The sequence below is a fragment of the Entelurus aequoreus genome, linkage group LG14 (genome assembly GCF_033978785.1).
Source record: "Entelurus aequoreus isolate RoL-2023_Sb linkage group LG14, RoL_Eaeq_v1.1, whole genome shotgun sequence".
In the NCBI taxonomy this organism is placed as follows: Eukaryota; Metazoa; Chordata; class Actinopteri; order Syngnathiformes; family Syngnathidae; genus Entelurus; species Entelurus aequoreus.
In genome coordinates this window covers 35,157,459-35,173,624 of record NC_084744.1, presented here as the reverse complement: position 1 = coordinate 35,173,624, position 16,166 = coordinate 35,157,459, and the positions used below count along the sequence as shown (strand labels likewise).

General features: G+C 35.2%; 1 protein-coding gene across 2 annotated transcripts in view; it reads right to left on the bottom strand.

The window, feature by feature from the left end:
- LOC133665354 (biliverdin reductase A-like) overlaps positions 1 to 13,682 on the bottom strand; it is a 14,675-nt gene extending 993 nt beyond the window's left edge. The window contains exons 1-6 of one of the 2 annotated variants that reach the window (XM_062070636.1): positions 13,547 to 13,682; positions 11,970 to 12,089; positions 11,790 to 11,909; positions 11,396 to 11,493; positions 7,019 to 7,126; positions 5,207 to 5,375 (exon numbers count right to left, since the gene is read on the bottom strand). In XM_062070636.1, coding sequence (XP_061926620.1) covers positions 5,207 to 5,375; positions 7,019 to 7,126; positions 11,396 to 11,493; positions 11,790 to 11,909; positions 11,970 to 12,089; positions 13,547 to 13,617 — 686 coding nt within the window. In that variant the 5' untranslated portion in view covers positions 13,618 to 13,682. The remainder of the gene's footprint in view (positions 1 to 5,206; positions 5,376 to 7,018; positions 7,127 to 11,395; positions 11,494 to 11,789; positions 11,910 to 11,969; positions 12,090 to 13,546) is intronic. The other variant, XM_062070635.1, reaches the window with a different exon arrangement.
- Between the last annotated feature and the right edge of the window lie 2,484 nt (positions 13,683 to 16,166).

Genomic DNA, 16,166 nt, shown 5'->3' with positions numbered 1-16,166 from the left:
AAATGATAAATATTGATTTTTAGAATTATATATATTGATTTTTAGAGGTATAAATATTACTTTTTAGAATGATAGTTATTACTTTTTAGAATGATAAATATTACTTTTTAGAATGATAAATATTGCTTTTTAGAATGATAAATATTGCTTTCTCCAACAAAAAAATGTTGCTTTCTGGAATAAAAACATTTTTTTTAACTTTCTAAATTAAAAATATTGCTCTCTAGAAAAATAATTCTTACATTCTTGAATAATAATGTTTGTTTTCCAGAATAACTTTCTGGAATAAAAAATAATGCTTTCGAGAATTATACATCTTTCTTTCTGGAATTAAAAAAAAAAGAATAAATCTTACTTCATAAAAATAACTTATAAACATATTTATTTCCAGAATTATAAATCTCGTTTTCTGGAATAAAAAAAATAGAATTTCTAGAACACTAAATCTTGTTTTCTGGAATAAAAAAAATAATTGTTTTCTTAGAATAAAAAAAAAAATTGGAATCTAAAAAAAAAAGCTTTCAAGAATAATAAGTCTTGTTTTCTGGAATTTAAAAATACTTTTTTTTTTTTTTTTAAATAAATCTTGCTTTCTGGAATTAAAAAAATAGAATTTCTAGAACACTAAATCTTGTTTTCTGGAATAAAAAAAATAATTGTTTTCTTAGAATAAAAAAAAAAATTGGAATCTAAAAAAAAAAGCTTTCAAGAATAATAAATCTTGTTTTCTGGAATAAAAAAAATCTTGTCTTTTAGAATTATAAATCTTTCTCTCTGGAATTAAAAAAAAATTATTGCTTTCTGAAATGGAAACGTATTTATTTTCAGAATAATAAATCTTGTTTTCTGGAATTAAAAAAGTTGATTTCTAGAACACAAAATCTTGTTTTCTGGAATAAAAAAAATATCTTGCTTTCTGAAATGGAAAAATATTTATTTCCAGAATTATAAATTTTGCTTTCTGGAATAAAAATAAAAATATTTGTAGAACAAAAAATAGATTTCTGGAATAATAAATGCTGTTTTCTGCAATAAATTTTTTTTGTCTTTTAGAATTATAAATCTTTCTCTCTGGAATAAAAAAAAATCTTGCTTATTTCCAGAATAATAAATCTTGCTTTCTGGAATAAAAGAAGTTGATTTCTAAAATTATAAATCTTGCTTTCTGGAATTAAAAAATATATAATTTCTAGAACAATAAATCTTGTTTTCTGGAACAAAAAAATATATAGTTTTTTTAGTATTATAAATCAAATATGCTTTTTGAAATAAAAAAAATATTTCTTTGTGAAACAAAAAAATCTTGTTTTCTGGAATAATACATCTTGTTTTCTGGAATTAAAAAAGAAAGGTATTTTAGAACAATAAATCTTGCTTTCTGGAATTAAAAAAGTTTATTTCTAGAACAATAAATATTGCTTCCTGGAATTTAAAAAATATTGCTTTCAAGAATAATACATCTTGTTTTCTGGAATAAAAAAAAAATCTTGCTTTCTCAAATGGAAAAATATGATTTTTGGAATAAAAAAAATATTTCTTTGTGGAACAAAAAAAAAAAATTTTCTGGAATTAAAAAAAAAAAAGTATTTTAGAACAATAAATCTTTCTCTCTGGAGTAAAAAAAAATCTTGCTTTCTGGATTTAAAAAAAGTTGATTTCTAGAATAATAAATCTTGCTTCCTGGAAATAAAAAATATATAATTTCTAGAACAATAAATCTTTTTTTCTGGAATAAAAAAACTATTTTTTTTCCTAGAATAATAAATCTTGCTTTCTGGAATTAAAAATAATTTCTAGAAGACTATATCTTGTTTTTCCTGGAATTAAAAAAAAGTATTGTTTTTTAGAAAAATACATTTTAAAAATTGGAATGTAAAAAATATTGCTTTCAAGAATAATAAATCTTGTTTTCTGGAAAAAAAAAAAATCTTGCTTTCTTAAATGGAAAAATATTTATTTCCAGAATTATAAATGTTGCTTTCTGGAATAAAAAAATATTTATTTGTAAAACAAAAAATCTTGTTTTCTGGAAGAAAAAAAAAATTGTCTTTTAGAATTATAAATCTTTCTCTCTGGAAAAAAAAATCTTGCTTATTTCCAGAATTATAAATCTTGTTTTCTGGAATTAAAAAAGTTGATTTCTAGAACAGTAAATCTTGTTTTCTGTAATAAAAAAAGAAATCTTGCTTTCTGAAATGGAAAAATATTTATTTCCAGAATTATAAATTGTGCTTTCTTGAAAAAAAAAAATTGTTCTTTGTAGAACAAAAAATCTTGTTTTCTGGAATAATAAATCCTGTTTTCTGGAATAAAAAAAAAATTGTCTTTTAGAACAATAACTATTTATATGTGGAGTAAAAAAATCTTGCTTTCTGAAATGGAAAAAATATCTATTTCCAGAATTATAAATCTTGTTTTCTGGAAAAAATAAATAAAAATGTTTTTTTAGAATAATAAATCTTGCTTTCTGGATTTGAAAAAAGTTTGATTTCTAGAATAATACATTTTGCTTCCTGGAAATAAAAAATATATAATTTCTAGAACAATAAATATTTTTTCCTGGAATAAAAAAACAATTTTTTTTTCTAGAATAATAAATCTTGCTTTCTGGAATTAAAAAAATATAATTTCTAGAAGACTATATCTTGTTTTTCCTGGAATTAAGAAAAAGTATTGTTTTTTAGAATAATACATTTTAAAAATTGGAATCTAAAAAATATTGCTTTCAAGAATAATAAATCTTGTTTTCTGGAATTAAAAAAAATATTGCTTTCTTAAATGGAAAAATATTTATTTCCAGAATTATAAATTTTGCTTTCTGGAATTAAAAAATAATATTTGTAAAACAAAAAATCTTGTTTTCTGGAATAAAAAAAATCTTGTCTTTTAGAATTATAAATCTTTCTCTCTGGAATAAAAAAAATCTTGCTCTCTGAAATGGAAACATGTTTATTTCCAGAATTATAAATCTTGTTTTCTGGAATAAAAAAAAAAGTATTTTAGAACAATAACTATTTATCTGTGGAGTAAAAAAAATCTTGCTTTCTGAAATGGAAAAAATATTTATTTCCAGAATTATAAATCTTGTTTTCTGGAATAAAAGAAGTTGATTTCTAAAATTATAAATCTTGCTTTCTGGAATTAAAAAATATATAATTTCTAGAACAATAAATCTTGTTTTCTGGAACAAAAAAATATATAGTTTTTTTAGTATTATAAATCAATTATGCTTTTTGAAATAAAAATTTTTTTTATTTGTGAAACAAAAAAATCTTGTTTTCTGGAATAATACATCTTGTTTTCTGGAATTAAAAAGAAAGGTATTTTAGAACAATAAATCTTGCTGTCTGGAATTAAAAAAGTTGATTTCTAGAACAATAAATATTGCTTCCTGGAATTTAAAAAATATTGCTTTCAAGAATAATACATCTTGTTTTCTGGAATAAAAAAAAAAATCTTGCTTTCTCAAATGGAAAAATATGATTTTTGGAATAAAAAAAATATTTCTTTGTGGAACAAAAAAAAAATTATTTTCTGGAATTAAAAAAAAAATTGTTTTTTAGAACAATGAATCTTTCTCTCTGGAGTAAAAAAAATCTTGCTTTCTGGATTTAAAAAAAGTTGATTTCTAGAATAATAAATCTTGCTTCCTGGAAATAAAAAATATATAATTTCTAGAACAATAAATCTTTTTTTCTGGAATAATTTTTTTTTTTTTTTCTTCAATAATAAATCTTGCTTTCTGGAATTAAAAAAATATAATTTCTAGAAGACTATCTTGTTTTTCCTGGAATTAAAAAAAAGTATTGTTTTTTAGAATAATACATTTTAAAAATTGGAATCTAAAAAATATTGCTTTCAAGAATAATAAATCTTGTATTCTGGAATAAAAAAAAATCTTGCTTTCTTAAATGGAAAAATATTTATTTCCAGAATTATAAATTTTGCTTTCTGGAATAAAAAAATATTTATTTGTAAAACAAAAAATCTTGTTTTCTGGAACAAAAAAATATATAGTTTTTTTAGTATTATAAATCAAATATGCTTTTTGAAATAAAAAAAATATTTATTTGTGAAACAAAAAAATCTTGTTTTCTGGAGTAATAAATCTTGTTTTCTGGAGTTAAAAAAGAAAGGTACTTTAGAACAATAAATCTTTCTCTCTGGAGTAAAAAAAAAATCTTGCTTTCCGGATTTAAAAAAAGTTGATTTCTAGAACAATAAATCTTGCTTCCTGGAATTTAAAAAATATTGCTTTTAAGAATAATACATCTTGTTTTCTGGAATAAATAAAAAAATCTTGCTTTCTCAAATGGAAAAATATGATTTTTGGAATAAAAAAAATATTTCTTTGTGGAACAAAAAAAATATTATTTTTTGGAATAATAAATATTGTTTTCTGGAATTTTAAAAAAAATTGTCTTTTAAAACAATAAATCTTTCTCTCTGGAGTAAAAAAAAATCTTGCTTTCTGGATTTAAAAAAAGTTGATTTTTAGAATAAAAAATCTTGCTTCCTGGAAATAAAAATAAAAATTGGATTCTAAAAAATATTGCTTCCAAGAATAATAAATCTTGTATTCTGGAATAAAAAAAAATCTTGCTTTCTTAAATGGAAAAATATTTATTTCCAGAATTATAAATTTTGCTTTCTGGAATAAAAAAATATTTATTTGTAAAACAAAAAATCTTGTTTTCTGGAATTAAAAAAATCTTGTCTTTTAGAATTATAAATGTTTCTCTCTGGAAAAAAAAAATCTTGCTTTCTGAAATGGAAACATGTTTATTTCCAGAATTATAAATCTTGTTTTCTGGAATTAAAAAAGTTGATTTCTAGAACAGTAAATCTTGTTTTCTGGAATAAAAAAAAAATCTTGCTTTCTGAAATGGAAAAATATTTATTTCCAGAATTATAAATTGTGCTTTCTGGAAAAAAAAAAATTTCTTTGTAGAACAAAAAATCTTGTTTTCTGGAATAATAAATCCTGTTTTCTGGAATAAAAAAAATATTGTCTTTTAGAACAATAACTATTTATCTATGGAGTAAAAAAAATCTTGCTTTCTGAAATGGAAAAAATATTTATTTCCAGAATTATAAATCTTGTTTTCTGGAAAAAAAAAAAAAAAAAAGTTTTTTTAGAATAATAAATCTTGCTTTCTGGATTAAAAGAAGTATATTTGTAGAATAAGTGTTAGTTTGGACTGACTTGTTATCCACAGTGTGGAGCGTGGCCGTCATCTTGCTGTAGTTCCTCACAGGCTCCTCCTCCATGGTTGCCGCGGCAACAGAAAGCTGACCAAAGAGTTGAACTAACCAGGTGAGGCGAGCGATGCCACTGAAGGCCATGAACCCAGAACTGGCCTTCAGAGCGCCACCTGTGGACAGCAGGTCTTGGATCAGACTTGTGGGCTTTTCCAAGGTTTTAGCTGGTTCAGAACCAGGTCCACTCGGTGGACGCAACACAAGCTGAAGGTGACCAGACCATGGACACATTCTGTTGGCCACCAGGATTAGTGAGTCCGAGTCTCAGTGAGTCAGGACTAACTCGTTAGCGAGGACGCCTTAGTGGTCCATTTTGTGTTTGACACAAATTGGTACATAAATATATCACCCCTAATCAGGTCTATGTGTCCTATCAGGTCTATGTGTCCTATACAGGTCTATGTGTCCTATACAGGTCTATGTGTCCATGGTCTCTATCCCTAATCAGGTCTATGTGTCCTATACAGGTCTATGTGTCCATGGTCTCTATCCCTAATCAGGTCTATGTGTCCTATACAGGTCTATGTGTCCATGGTCTCTAGCCCTAATCAGGTCTATGTGTCCTATACAGGTCTATGTGTCCATGGTCTCTATCCCTAATCAGGTCTATGTGTCCATGGTCTCTATCCCTAATCAGGTCTATGTGTCCTATACAGGTCTATGTGTCCATGGTCTCTATCCCTAATCAGGTCTATGTGTCCTATACAGGTCTATGTGTCCATGGTCTCCATCCCTATACAGGTCTATGTGTCCATGGTCTCCATCCCTATTCAGGTCTATGTGTCCATGGTCTTCATCCCTATACAGGTCTATGTGTCCATGGTCTCCATCCCTATACAGGTCTATGTGTCCTATACAGGTCTATGTGTCCATGGTCTCCATCCCTATACAGGTCTATGTGTCCATGGTCTCCATCCCTATACAGGTCTATGTGTCCATGGTCTCCATCCCTATACAGGTCTATGTGTCCATGGTCTCCATCCCTATACAGGTCTATGTGTCCTATACAGGTCTATGTGTCCATGGTCTCCATCCCTATACAGGTCTATGTGTCCATGGTCTCCATCCCTATACAGGTCTATGTGTCCATGGTCTCCATCCCTATACAGGTCTATGGGTCCATGGTCTCCATCCCTATACAGGACTATGGGTCCATGGTCTCCATCCCTATACAGGTCTATGTGTCCATGGTCCCCATCCCTATACAGGTCTATGTGTCCATGGTCTCCATCCCTATACAGGTCTATGTGTCCATGGTCTCCATCCCTATACAGGTCTATGTGTCCATGGTCTCCATCCCTATACAGGTCTATGTGTCCATGGTCTCCATCCCTATACAGGTCTATGTGTCCATGGTCTCCATCCCTATACAGGTCTATGTGTCCATGGTCTCCATCTCTATACAGGTCTATGTGTCCATGGTCTCCATCCCTATACAGGTCTATGTGTCCATGGTCTCTATCCCTATACAGGTCTATGTGTCCATGGTTTCCATCCCTATACAGGTCTATGTGTCCATGGTCTCCATCCCTATACAGGTCTATGTGTCCATGGTCTCCATCCCTATACAGGTCTATGTGTCCATGGTCTCCATCCCTATACAGGTCTATGTGTCCATGGTCTCCATCCCTATACAGATCTATGTGTCCATGGTCTCCATCCCTATACAGGTCTATGTGTCCATGGTCTCCATCCCTATACAGGTCTATGTGTCCATGGTCTCGGACTGGAGTTTAAAAACTGTAGAAAGACTCGCCTGTAAAATGAAGACTTCCTTCCAGCAGGATCTTTCCTTGGACTTCTTTCTGCAGGGCTTGGAAGTCTGCTGACATCAGCTCGATGTGTTCCTCGTGAAGAACCACACCTGCACACACACACACACACACACACACACACACACACACACACACACACACACACACACACACACACACACACACACACACACACACACACACACACACACACACACAGAGTCAAGATCTTGTGGACAAGACCAGGTGTGTCCTGCCAGAACATTATTTGCTGGACTCTTGGGTGGTGTGTCTGGTGATTGTGTCCGTGGAGGACCACCTATCCAAGACCGTGGTACCAGGACATGTGCTGACTGGAGCGGGCCTTGCCTTGGTCTATCCAGCAGTTCTAGGTCCCCAAAGCTGCCACACATGAGTGAAGGGTGGGCAGAGCTGTGGACACTCGGGCTTTTGTCATTTCTTAACAAACTGGACATCAACTTGGAGAAGCTGTCTAGTCTGCAAGGCGAAGGTAAATTTGTTCAAACACAAACATTTTCATCTAGATTTCTTCTTCTTCCCCTTGGGACGGTTTTGCAAGGTCGTTGCTAGGAGACTGATCCAGAGCTCCAAATTCCTTCTCCGTCTTTATTGGACACACTCTTGTAGTTTGTTACTTCTGTTGGACTGTGTTATCACGAAAATACTCAGCGAGAGCAACAAAGTCAAGGGACAAGCGACTCTTCAGGCTTATGTCTGCCACCTAGTGTTGGTTTGAGACTAGGGACTAGACTCTTCAGGCTTATGTCTGCCACCTAGTGTTGGTTTGAGACTAGGGACTAGACTCTTCAGGCTTATGTCTGCCACCTAGTGTTGGTTTGGACTAGGGACTAGACTCTTCAGGCTTATGTCTGCCACCTAGTGTTGGTTTGAGACTAGGGACTAGACTCTTCAGGCTTATGTCTGCCACCTAGTGTTGGTTTGAGACTAGGGACTAGACTCTTCAGGCTTATGTCTGCCACCTAGTGTTGGTTTGAGACTAGGGACTAGACTCTTCAGGTTTATGTCTGCCACCTAGTGTTGGTTTGAGACTAGGGACTAGACTCTTCAGGCTTATGTCTGCCACCTAGGGTTGGTTTGAGACTAGGGACTAGACTCTTCAGGCTTATGTCTGCCACCTAGTGTTGGTTTGAGACTAGGGACTACACTCTTCAGGTTTATGTCTGCCACCTAGTGTTGGTTTGAGACTAGGAACTAGACTCTTCAGGCTTATGTCTGCCACCTAGTGTTGGTTTGAGACTAGGGACTAGACTCTTCAGGCTTATGTCTGCCACCTAGTGTTGGTTTGAGACTAGGGACTAGACTCTTCAGGCTTATGTCTGCCACCTAGTGTTGGTTTGAGACTAGGGACTAGACTCTTCAGGCTTATGTCTGCCACCTAGTGTTGGTTTGGACTAGGGACTAGACTCTTCAGGCTTATGTCTGCCACCTAGTGTTTGTTTGAGACTAGGGACTAGATTCTTCAGGCTTATGTCTGCCACCTAGTGTTGGTTTGAGACTAGGGACTAGACTCTTCAGGCTTATGTCTGCCACCTAGTGTTGGTTTGAGACTAGGGACTAGACTCTTCAGGTTTATGTCTGCCACCTAGTGTTGGTTTGAGACTAGGGACTAGACTCTTCAGGCTTATGTCTGCCACCTAGGGTTGGTTTGAGACTAGGGACTAGACTCTTCAGGCTTATGTCTGCCACCTAGTGTTGGTTTGAGACTAGGGACTACACTCTTCAGGTTTATGTCTGCCACCTAGTGTTGGTTTGAGACTAGGAACTAGACTCTTCAGGCTTATGTCTGCCACCTAGTGTTGGTTTGAGACTAGGGACTAGACTCTTCAGGTTTATGTCTGCCACCTAGTGTTGGTTTGAGACTAGGCACTAGACTCTTCAGGCTTATGTCTGCCACCTAGTGTTGGTTTGAGACTAGGGACTACACTCTTCTGGTTTATGTCTGCCACCTAGTGTTGGTTTGAGACTAGGGACTAGACTCTTCAGGCTTATGTCTGCCACCTAGTGTTGGTTTGAGACTAGGGACTAGACTCTTCAGGTTTATGTCTGCCACCTAGTGTTGGTTTGAGACTAGGCACTAGACTCTTCAGGTTTATGTCTGCCACCTAGTGTTGGTTTGAGACTAGGGACTAGACTCTTCAGGCTTATGTCTGCCACCTACAGTGTTGGTTTGAGACTAGGGACTAGACTCTTCAGGCTTATGTCTGCCACCTAGTGTTGGTTTGAGACTAGGGACTAGACTCTTCAGGCTTATGTCTGCCACCTAGTGTTGGTTTGAGACTAGGGACTAGACTCTTCAGGCTTATGTCTGCCACCTAGTGTTGGTTTGAGACTAGGGACTAGACTCTTCAGGTTTATGTATGCCACCTAGTGTTGGTTTGAGACTAGGGACTAGACTCTTCAGGTTTATGTCTGCCACCTAGGGTTGGTTTGAGACCAGGGACTAGACTCGTCAGGTTTATGTCTGCCACCTAGTGTTGGTTTGAGACTAGGGACTGGACTCTTCAGGTTTATGTCTGCCACCTAGTGTTGGTTTGAGACTAGGGACTAGACTCTTCAGGTTTATGTCTGCCACCTAGTGTTGGTTTGAGACTAGGGACTAGACTCTTCAGACTTATGTCTGCCACCTAGTGTTGGTTTGAGACTAGGGACTAGACTCTTCAGGCTTATGTCTGCCACCTAGTGTTGGTTTGAGACTAGGGACTAGACTCTTCAGGCTTATGTCTGCCACCTAGTGTTGGTTTGAGACTAGGGACTAGACTCTTCAGGTTTATGTCTGCCACCTAGTGTTGGTTTGAGACTAGGGACTAGACTCTTCAGGTTTATGTCTGCCACCCAGTGTTGGTTTGAGACTAGGGACTAGACTCTTCAGGCTTATGTCTGCCACCTAGTGTTGGTTTGAGACTAGGGACTAGACTCTTCAGGCTTATGTCTGCCACCTAGTGTTGGTTTAAGACTAGGGACTAGACTCTTCAGGTTAATGTCTGCCACCTAGTGTTGGTTTGAGACTAGGGACTAGACTCTTCAGGCTTATGTCTGCCACCTAGTGTTGGTTTGAGACTAGGGACTAGACTCTTCAGGCTTATGTCTGCCACCTAGTGTTGGTTTGAGACTAGGGACTAGACTCTTCAGGCTTATGTCTGCCACCTAGTGTTGCTTTGAGACTAGGGACTAGACTCTTCAGGTTTATGTCTGCCACCTAGTGTTGGTTTGAGACTAGGGACTAGACTCTTCAGGCTTATGTCTGCCACCTAGTGTTGGTTTGAGACTAGGGACTAGACTCTTCAGGCTTATGTCTGCCACCTAGTGTTGGTTTGAGACTAGGGACTAGACTCTTCAGGTTTAAGTCTGCCACCTAGTGTTGGTTTGAGACTAGGGACTAGACTCTTCAGGTTTATGTCTGCCACCTACAGTGTTGGTTTGAGACTAGGGACTAGACTCTTCAGGTTTATGTCTGCCACCTAGTGTTGGTTTGAGACTAGGGACTAGACTCTTCAGGCTTATGTCTGCCACCTAGTGTTGGTTTGAGACTAGGGACTGGATTCTTCAGGTTTATGTCTGCCACCTAGTGTTGGTTTGAGACTAGGGACTAGACTCTTCAGGCTTATGTCTGCCACCTAGTGTTGGTTTGAGACTAGGGACTAGACTCTTCAGGCTTATGTCTGCCACCTAGTGTTGGTTTGAGACTAGGGACTAGACTCTTCAGGTTTATGTCTGCCACCTAGTGTTGGTTTGAGACTAGGGACTAGACTCTTCAGGCTTATGTCTGCCACCTAGTGTTGGTTTGAGACTAGGGACTAGACTCTTCAGGTTTATGTCTGCCACCTAGTGTTGGTTTGAGACTAGGGACTAGACTCTTCAGGCTTATGTCTGCCACCTAGTGTTGGTTTGAGACTAGGGACTAGACTCTTCAGGCTTATGTCTGCCACCTAGTGTTGGTTTGAGACTAGGGACTAGACTCTTCAGGTTTATGTCTGCCACCTAGTGTTGGTTTGAGACTAGGGACTAGACTCTTCAGGCTTATGTCTGCCACCTAGTGTTGGTTTGAGACTAGGGACTAGACTCTTCAGGCTTATGTCTGCCACCTAGTGTTGGTTTGAGACTAGGGACTAGACTCTTCAGGCTTATGTCTGCCACCTAGTGTTGGTTTGAGACTAGGGACTAGACTCTTCAGGCTTATGTCTGCCACCTAGTGTTGGTTTGAGACTAGGGACTAGACTCTTCAGGCTTTTCAAACAGAGTGTAGTAGCGTTGTTGATTCATGAGTACTGTGGTACTATACTAGTACCGCTATATAGTCCAGACTTTATGGAAAGGTGTGAGTCCTCGGAACAGCTCACCTTTGTCCTCAGCCAAGTCCCAGAGGTGGGCAGCAGCGTGGGAGGTGAGGGTAATGGGGTATTCCACACACACGTGCTTCCCTGCCTGCAGGAACTTCCTGCAAGTATCAAGCACAGCGTCCCTACGCTTTGAACCCTGCGGCTTGGAAAAAGGTGCGGCTAATTTGTGCATTTTTCTTCTGCGTATTCAACAAATACTTTTCCTTTTACATATACACTGAAAAGGTGTGTTGAAGTACTAGTGTTTTCTTAAAGGTACAGTACAGGTGTTGAAGTACTAGTGTTTTCTTAAAGGTACAGTACAGTGTTTAAGTACTAGTATTTTCTTAAAGGTACAGTACAGGTGTTGAAGTACTAGTGTTTTCTTAAAGGTACAGTACAGGTGTTGAAGTACCTGACGTAGTCTTGGTGTGAGGCATTCTCAGTGCAGATGAAGACAACATGGATGTCGTCTCTCTTCACAACTTCTTCTTCTGACAGCTGACACACTCCTTGTTCGCTCTCCAGTCTTCTCCTGTTGACAAACACGTCAGCAAAGAGTGTGTGTGTGTGTGTGTGTGTGTGTGTGTGTTACCTGGAGACGAAGCCTTTGAGAGTGAGTCGTTCAGCAGGACTGCCTTGCAGCGGAGCCAACATGTCTCTGATCCTCACCCGCCCCGCTGTGCCCACACCCAACACTGCTGCTCCAAACATGCTGACAAACAACAACAACAACAATAGGAGCTTGCAGCTACACAACAGCTAAGCACACAAGCCAGACATAGTAATAATCATTCAACAATATAAACAATTATGGTGCACAATACTCTCACACGCACAACGTCTCCAAGGCAGATTAGAAAGTATCCAGTAACAAACGTGTCCGCATCATTTAATTACTGCGTCTGGCGCTTCATGGCAGCACAGTCGCCATTAATTTTACTGTAAAAGAGCACTTTTCTGTTTAAAGTAAGAAAAAAAACACTGTATATTTTACAGTAAAATTGAGCTTCCATGTTTTTACTGTAAAAAACAGCAGTACTGTTGTCATTTACAGTAATATACTGTACAAACTGCAGATAATTGTACAGTAACTAACTGAGCTGCCAGTTTGTTTGTTTTTTTACCACAAAATCAGAGTAAACATTTTTTTTAAATATATATATGTATATAAAAAAAATATATATATAAAAAATGTTTATTTATATATATTTTATTTTTTACTCTGAGATATATATATATATATATATATATATATATATATATATATATATATATATATATATATATATATATATATACAGTATATACTCAAATGCATGGGACATTTTGTAACAATGAAAAATGACGATTAATTTATAAATATTTCATATATATATATATATATATATATATATGAAATTATAATTTATAAATATTTCATATATATATATATATATATATATATATGAAATATTTATAAATTAATCGTCATTTTTCATTGTTACAAAATGTCCCATGCATTTGAGTATATACTGTATATATATATATATATATATATATATATATATATATATATATATATATATATATATATATATATATATATATACTCAAATGCATGGGACATTTTGTAACAATTAAAATATTTCATACATGTAGACATATGGATATTAAAAACCACTTTTCGACGTCAAGATTGCTGAATGACTTGCTGGTGTACTGACATGACCAGTAACACTGCTACTATTAACACTAACCTTAACCTTAGGGTTAAGGTTAGTGTTAACCCTAACCCTAACCCACATAATAATAATTCAAAAGAAAAATATTTTAATGACGCTGTTCCTCATAACGACCACCAGATGGCAGCGCTGATGTGTTTTGGTTTTATAAGTCGTTTATTTGACTAAATACTGCCTCGGCGTTTATTCCTCAGTGAAATATTACTAATAATAAGTAATATTGTTTATAATAAGTAATATTGATAATAATAATATTACGAATAGTGACATTTTAACAGCGAGCAAACTTTGATGTTTAAATACTCCATTCAAGATAATGTCGTAGCTTAAATGCTAACAAATAATTCATGAATGTAACCATGTCATTATTACAATCACCAGTTAAACCCGAACAAGATATTAGATTTAACTTACATTCTCAGAATAAAACATAGTTTGTGTTTCTTACCTGCTTTGTCGCGGTCTTGGTTGAGCTGCACCGGAAGTAGCTCTCAAACACCAACGGAAGTAGATTCTCATTCTTTCCGTTTAATGGCGGTTGGGAGGCCGGAAGTCGGTCTTTTCAAGCTAAAGCTCAAACGAGGCTAAAGCTAGTGCCCGGTGTGTCTCCACATGACGTAATGCATGAATAGATGTGTGTTTAGTGGTGTCTCCACATGACGTCATGCATGAATAGCTGTGTGTTTAGTGGTGACGTCATGCATGAATAGCTGCAGTGGCGCATAGACATCTTGTACGGGTCCGCCATCTTGAAGCGGGCAACATCTCCATCTAGTGGCAGGATCAAACTTCTACATGTAGATATATTTAATACAAACTTCTACATGTAGATATGATACAGTGCACATGAATTGTCCTATTTTAATATTCACAGTGGGATAAACAATACAATATTCTGACTTTACTGTAAACAAGTATTTTGCAAACACATATATACACTTTTCTATTTATAATATATACCTGTACATATTAAACTATGCTTTTACTTCATTAATTATGTTGTAGTGGTACTTATTAGGCTGGTACTCTCCGGTACACCTGGATAGACCTTACCTCTCCGGTACACCTGAATAGACCTTACCTCTCCGGTACACCTGAATAGACCTTACCTCTCCGGTACACCTGAATAGACCTCACCTCTCCAGTACACCCGGATAGACCTTACCTCTGCGGTACACCTGAATAGACCTTACCTCTCCGGTACACCTGGATAGACCTTACCTCTACAGTACACCTGGATAGACCTTACCTCTCCGGTACACCTGAATAGACCTCACCTCTCCAGTACACCTGGATAGACCTTACCTCTCCGGTACACCTGAATAGACCTCACCTCTCCAGTACACCTGGATAGACCTTACCTCTCCGGTACACCTGGGTAGACCTTACCTCTCCGGTACACCTGAATACACCTTACCTCTCCGGTACACCTGGATAGACCTTACCTCTCCGGTACACCTGGATAGACCTTACCTCTCCGGTACACCTAAATAGACCTTACCCTTTCCGGTACACCTGAATAGACCTTACCTCTCCGGTACACCAGTATAGACCTCACCTCTCCAGTACACCTGGATAGACCTTACCTCTCCGGTACACCTGGATAGACCTTACCTCTCCGGTACACCTGAATACACCTTACCTCTCCGGCACACCTGGATAGACCTTACCATGAAGTCTGAGGCCTGTGATGTTGTGTATAAGTCCATGGAACACAATTGAAATGTAAATGTTTAATAAGTAGCACATTTGACTAGTAACATGGTAACCTTTAAAAGATGCGCAGTAAAAAAAACATGAATTAAAGTAGTAGTACTTAAAAAGTTACAATGAAACAAACAAAACAAAACAAGCCTTCAATGATTTAAAAAGTAGAAAAACATGGTACTATGAAGTACTACATGTAGTCGCTGATCACAAGTACCACCTGTAATACATGATCATGTAGTACATGAACATTTAGTACATGATTATGTAGTACATGAACATTTAGTACATGATCATGTAGTACATGAACATTTAGTACATGATTATGTAGTACATGAACATTTAGTACATAATATAGTTTAACATTTAGTACATAATCATGTAGTACATGAACATTTAGTACATAATTATGTAGTGCATGAACATTTACTACATAATCATGTAGTACATGAACATTTAGTACATAATTATGTAGTACATGAACATTTAGTACATAATTATGTAGTACATGAACATTTAGTACATGATCCTGTAGTACAAGCACGTTTAGTACATAATCATGTACTACATTAACATTTAGTACATGATCATGTAGTACATGAACATTTAGTACATGATCATGTAATACATGAACATTTAGTACATAATATAGTTTAAGAACATTTAGTACATAATCATGTAGTACATGAACATTTAGTACATAATCATGTAGTACATGAACATTTAGTACATGATCATGTAGTACATGAACATTTAGTACATGATTATGTAGTACATGAACATTTAGTACATAATATAGTTTAAGAACATTTAGTACATAATCATGTAGTACATGAACATTTAGTACATAATCATGTAGTATATAAACATTTAGTACATCATTATGTAGTACATGAACATTTAGTACATGATCATGTAGTACAAGCACGTTTAGTACATAATCATGTACTACATTAACATTTAGTACATGATCATGTAGTACATGAACATTTAGTACATCATGTAGTACATGATCATGTAGTACATGAACATTTAGTACATCATGTAGTACATGAACATTTAGTACATGATCATGTAGCACATGAACATTTAGTACATGATCATGTAGGACATGAACATTTAGTACATGATCATGTAGTACATGAACATTTAGTACATGATTATGTAGTACATGAACATTTAGTACATGATCATGTAGTACATGAACATTTAGTACATGATTATGTAGTACATGAACATTTAGTACATGATTATGTAGTACATTATAATTTTTTATTTATTTAATTTGTTGAAAGGACTAGTTGGTACAATCCCTGGGGACTCTGCATGGCAGGGGCGTCCTCCTCCCTGAGCCAGGCTTG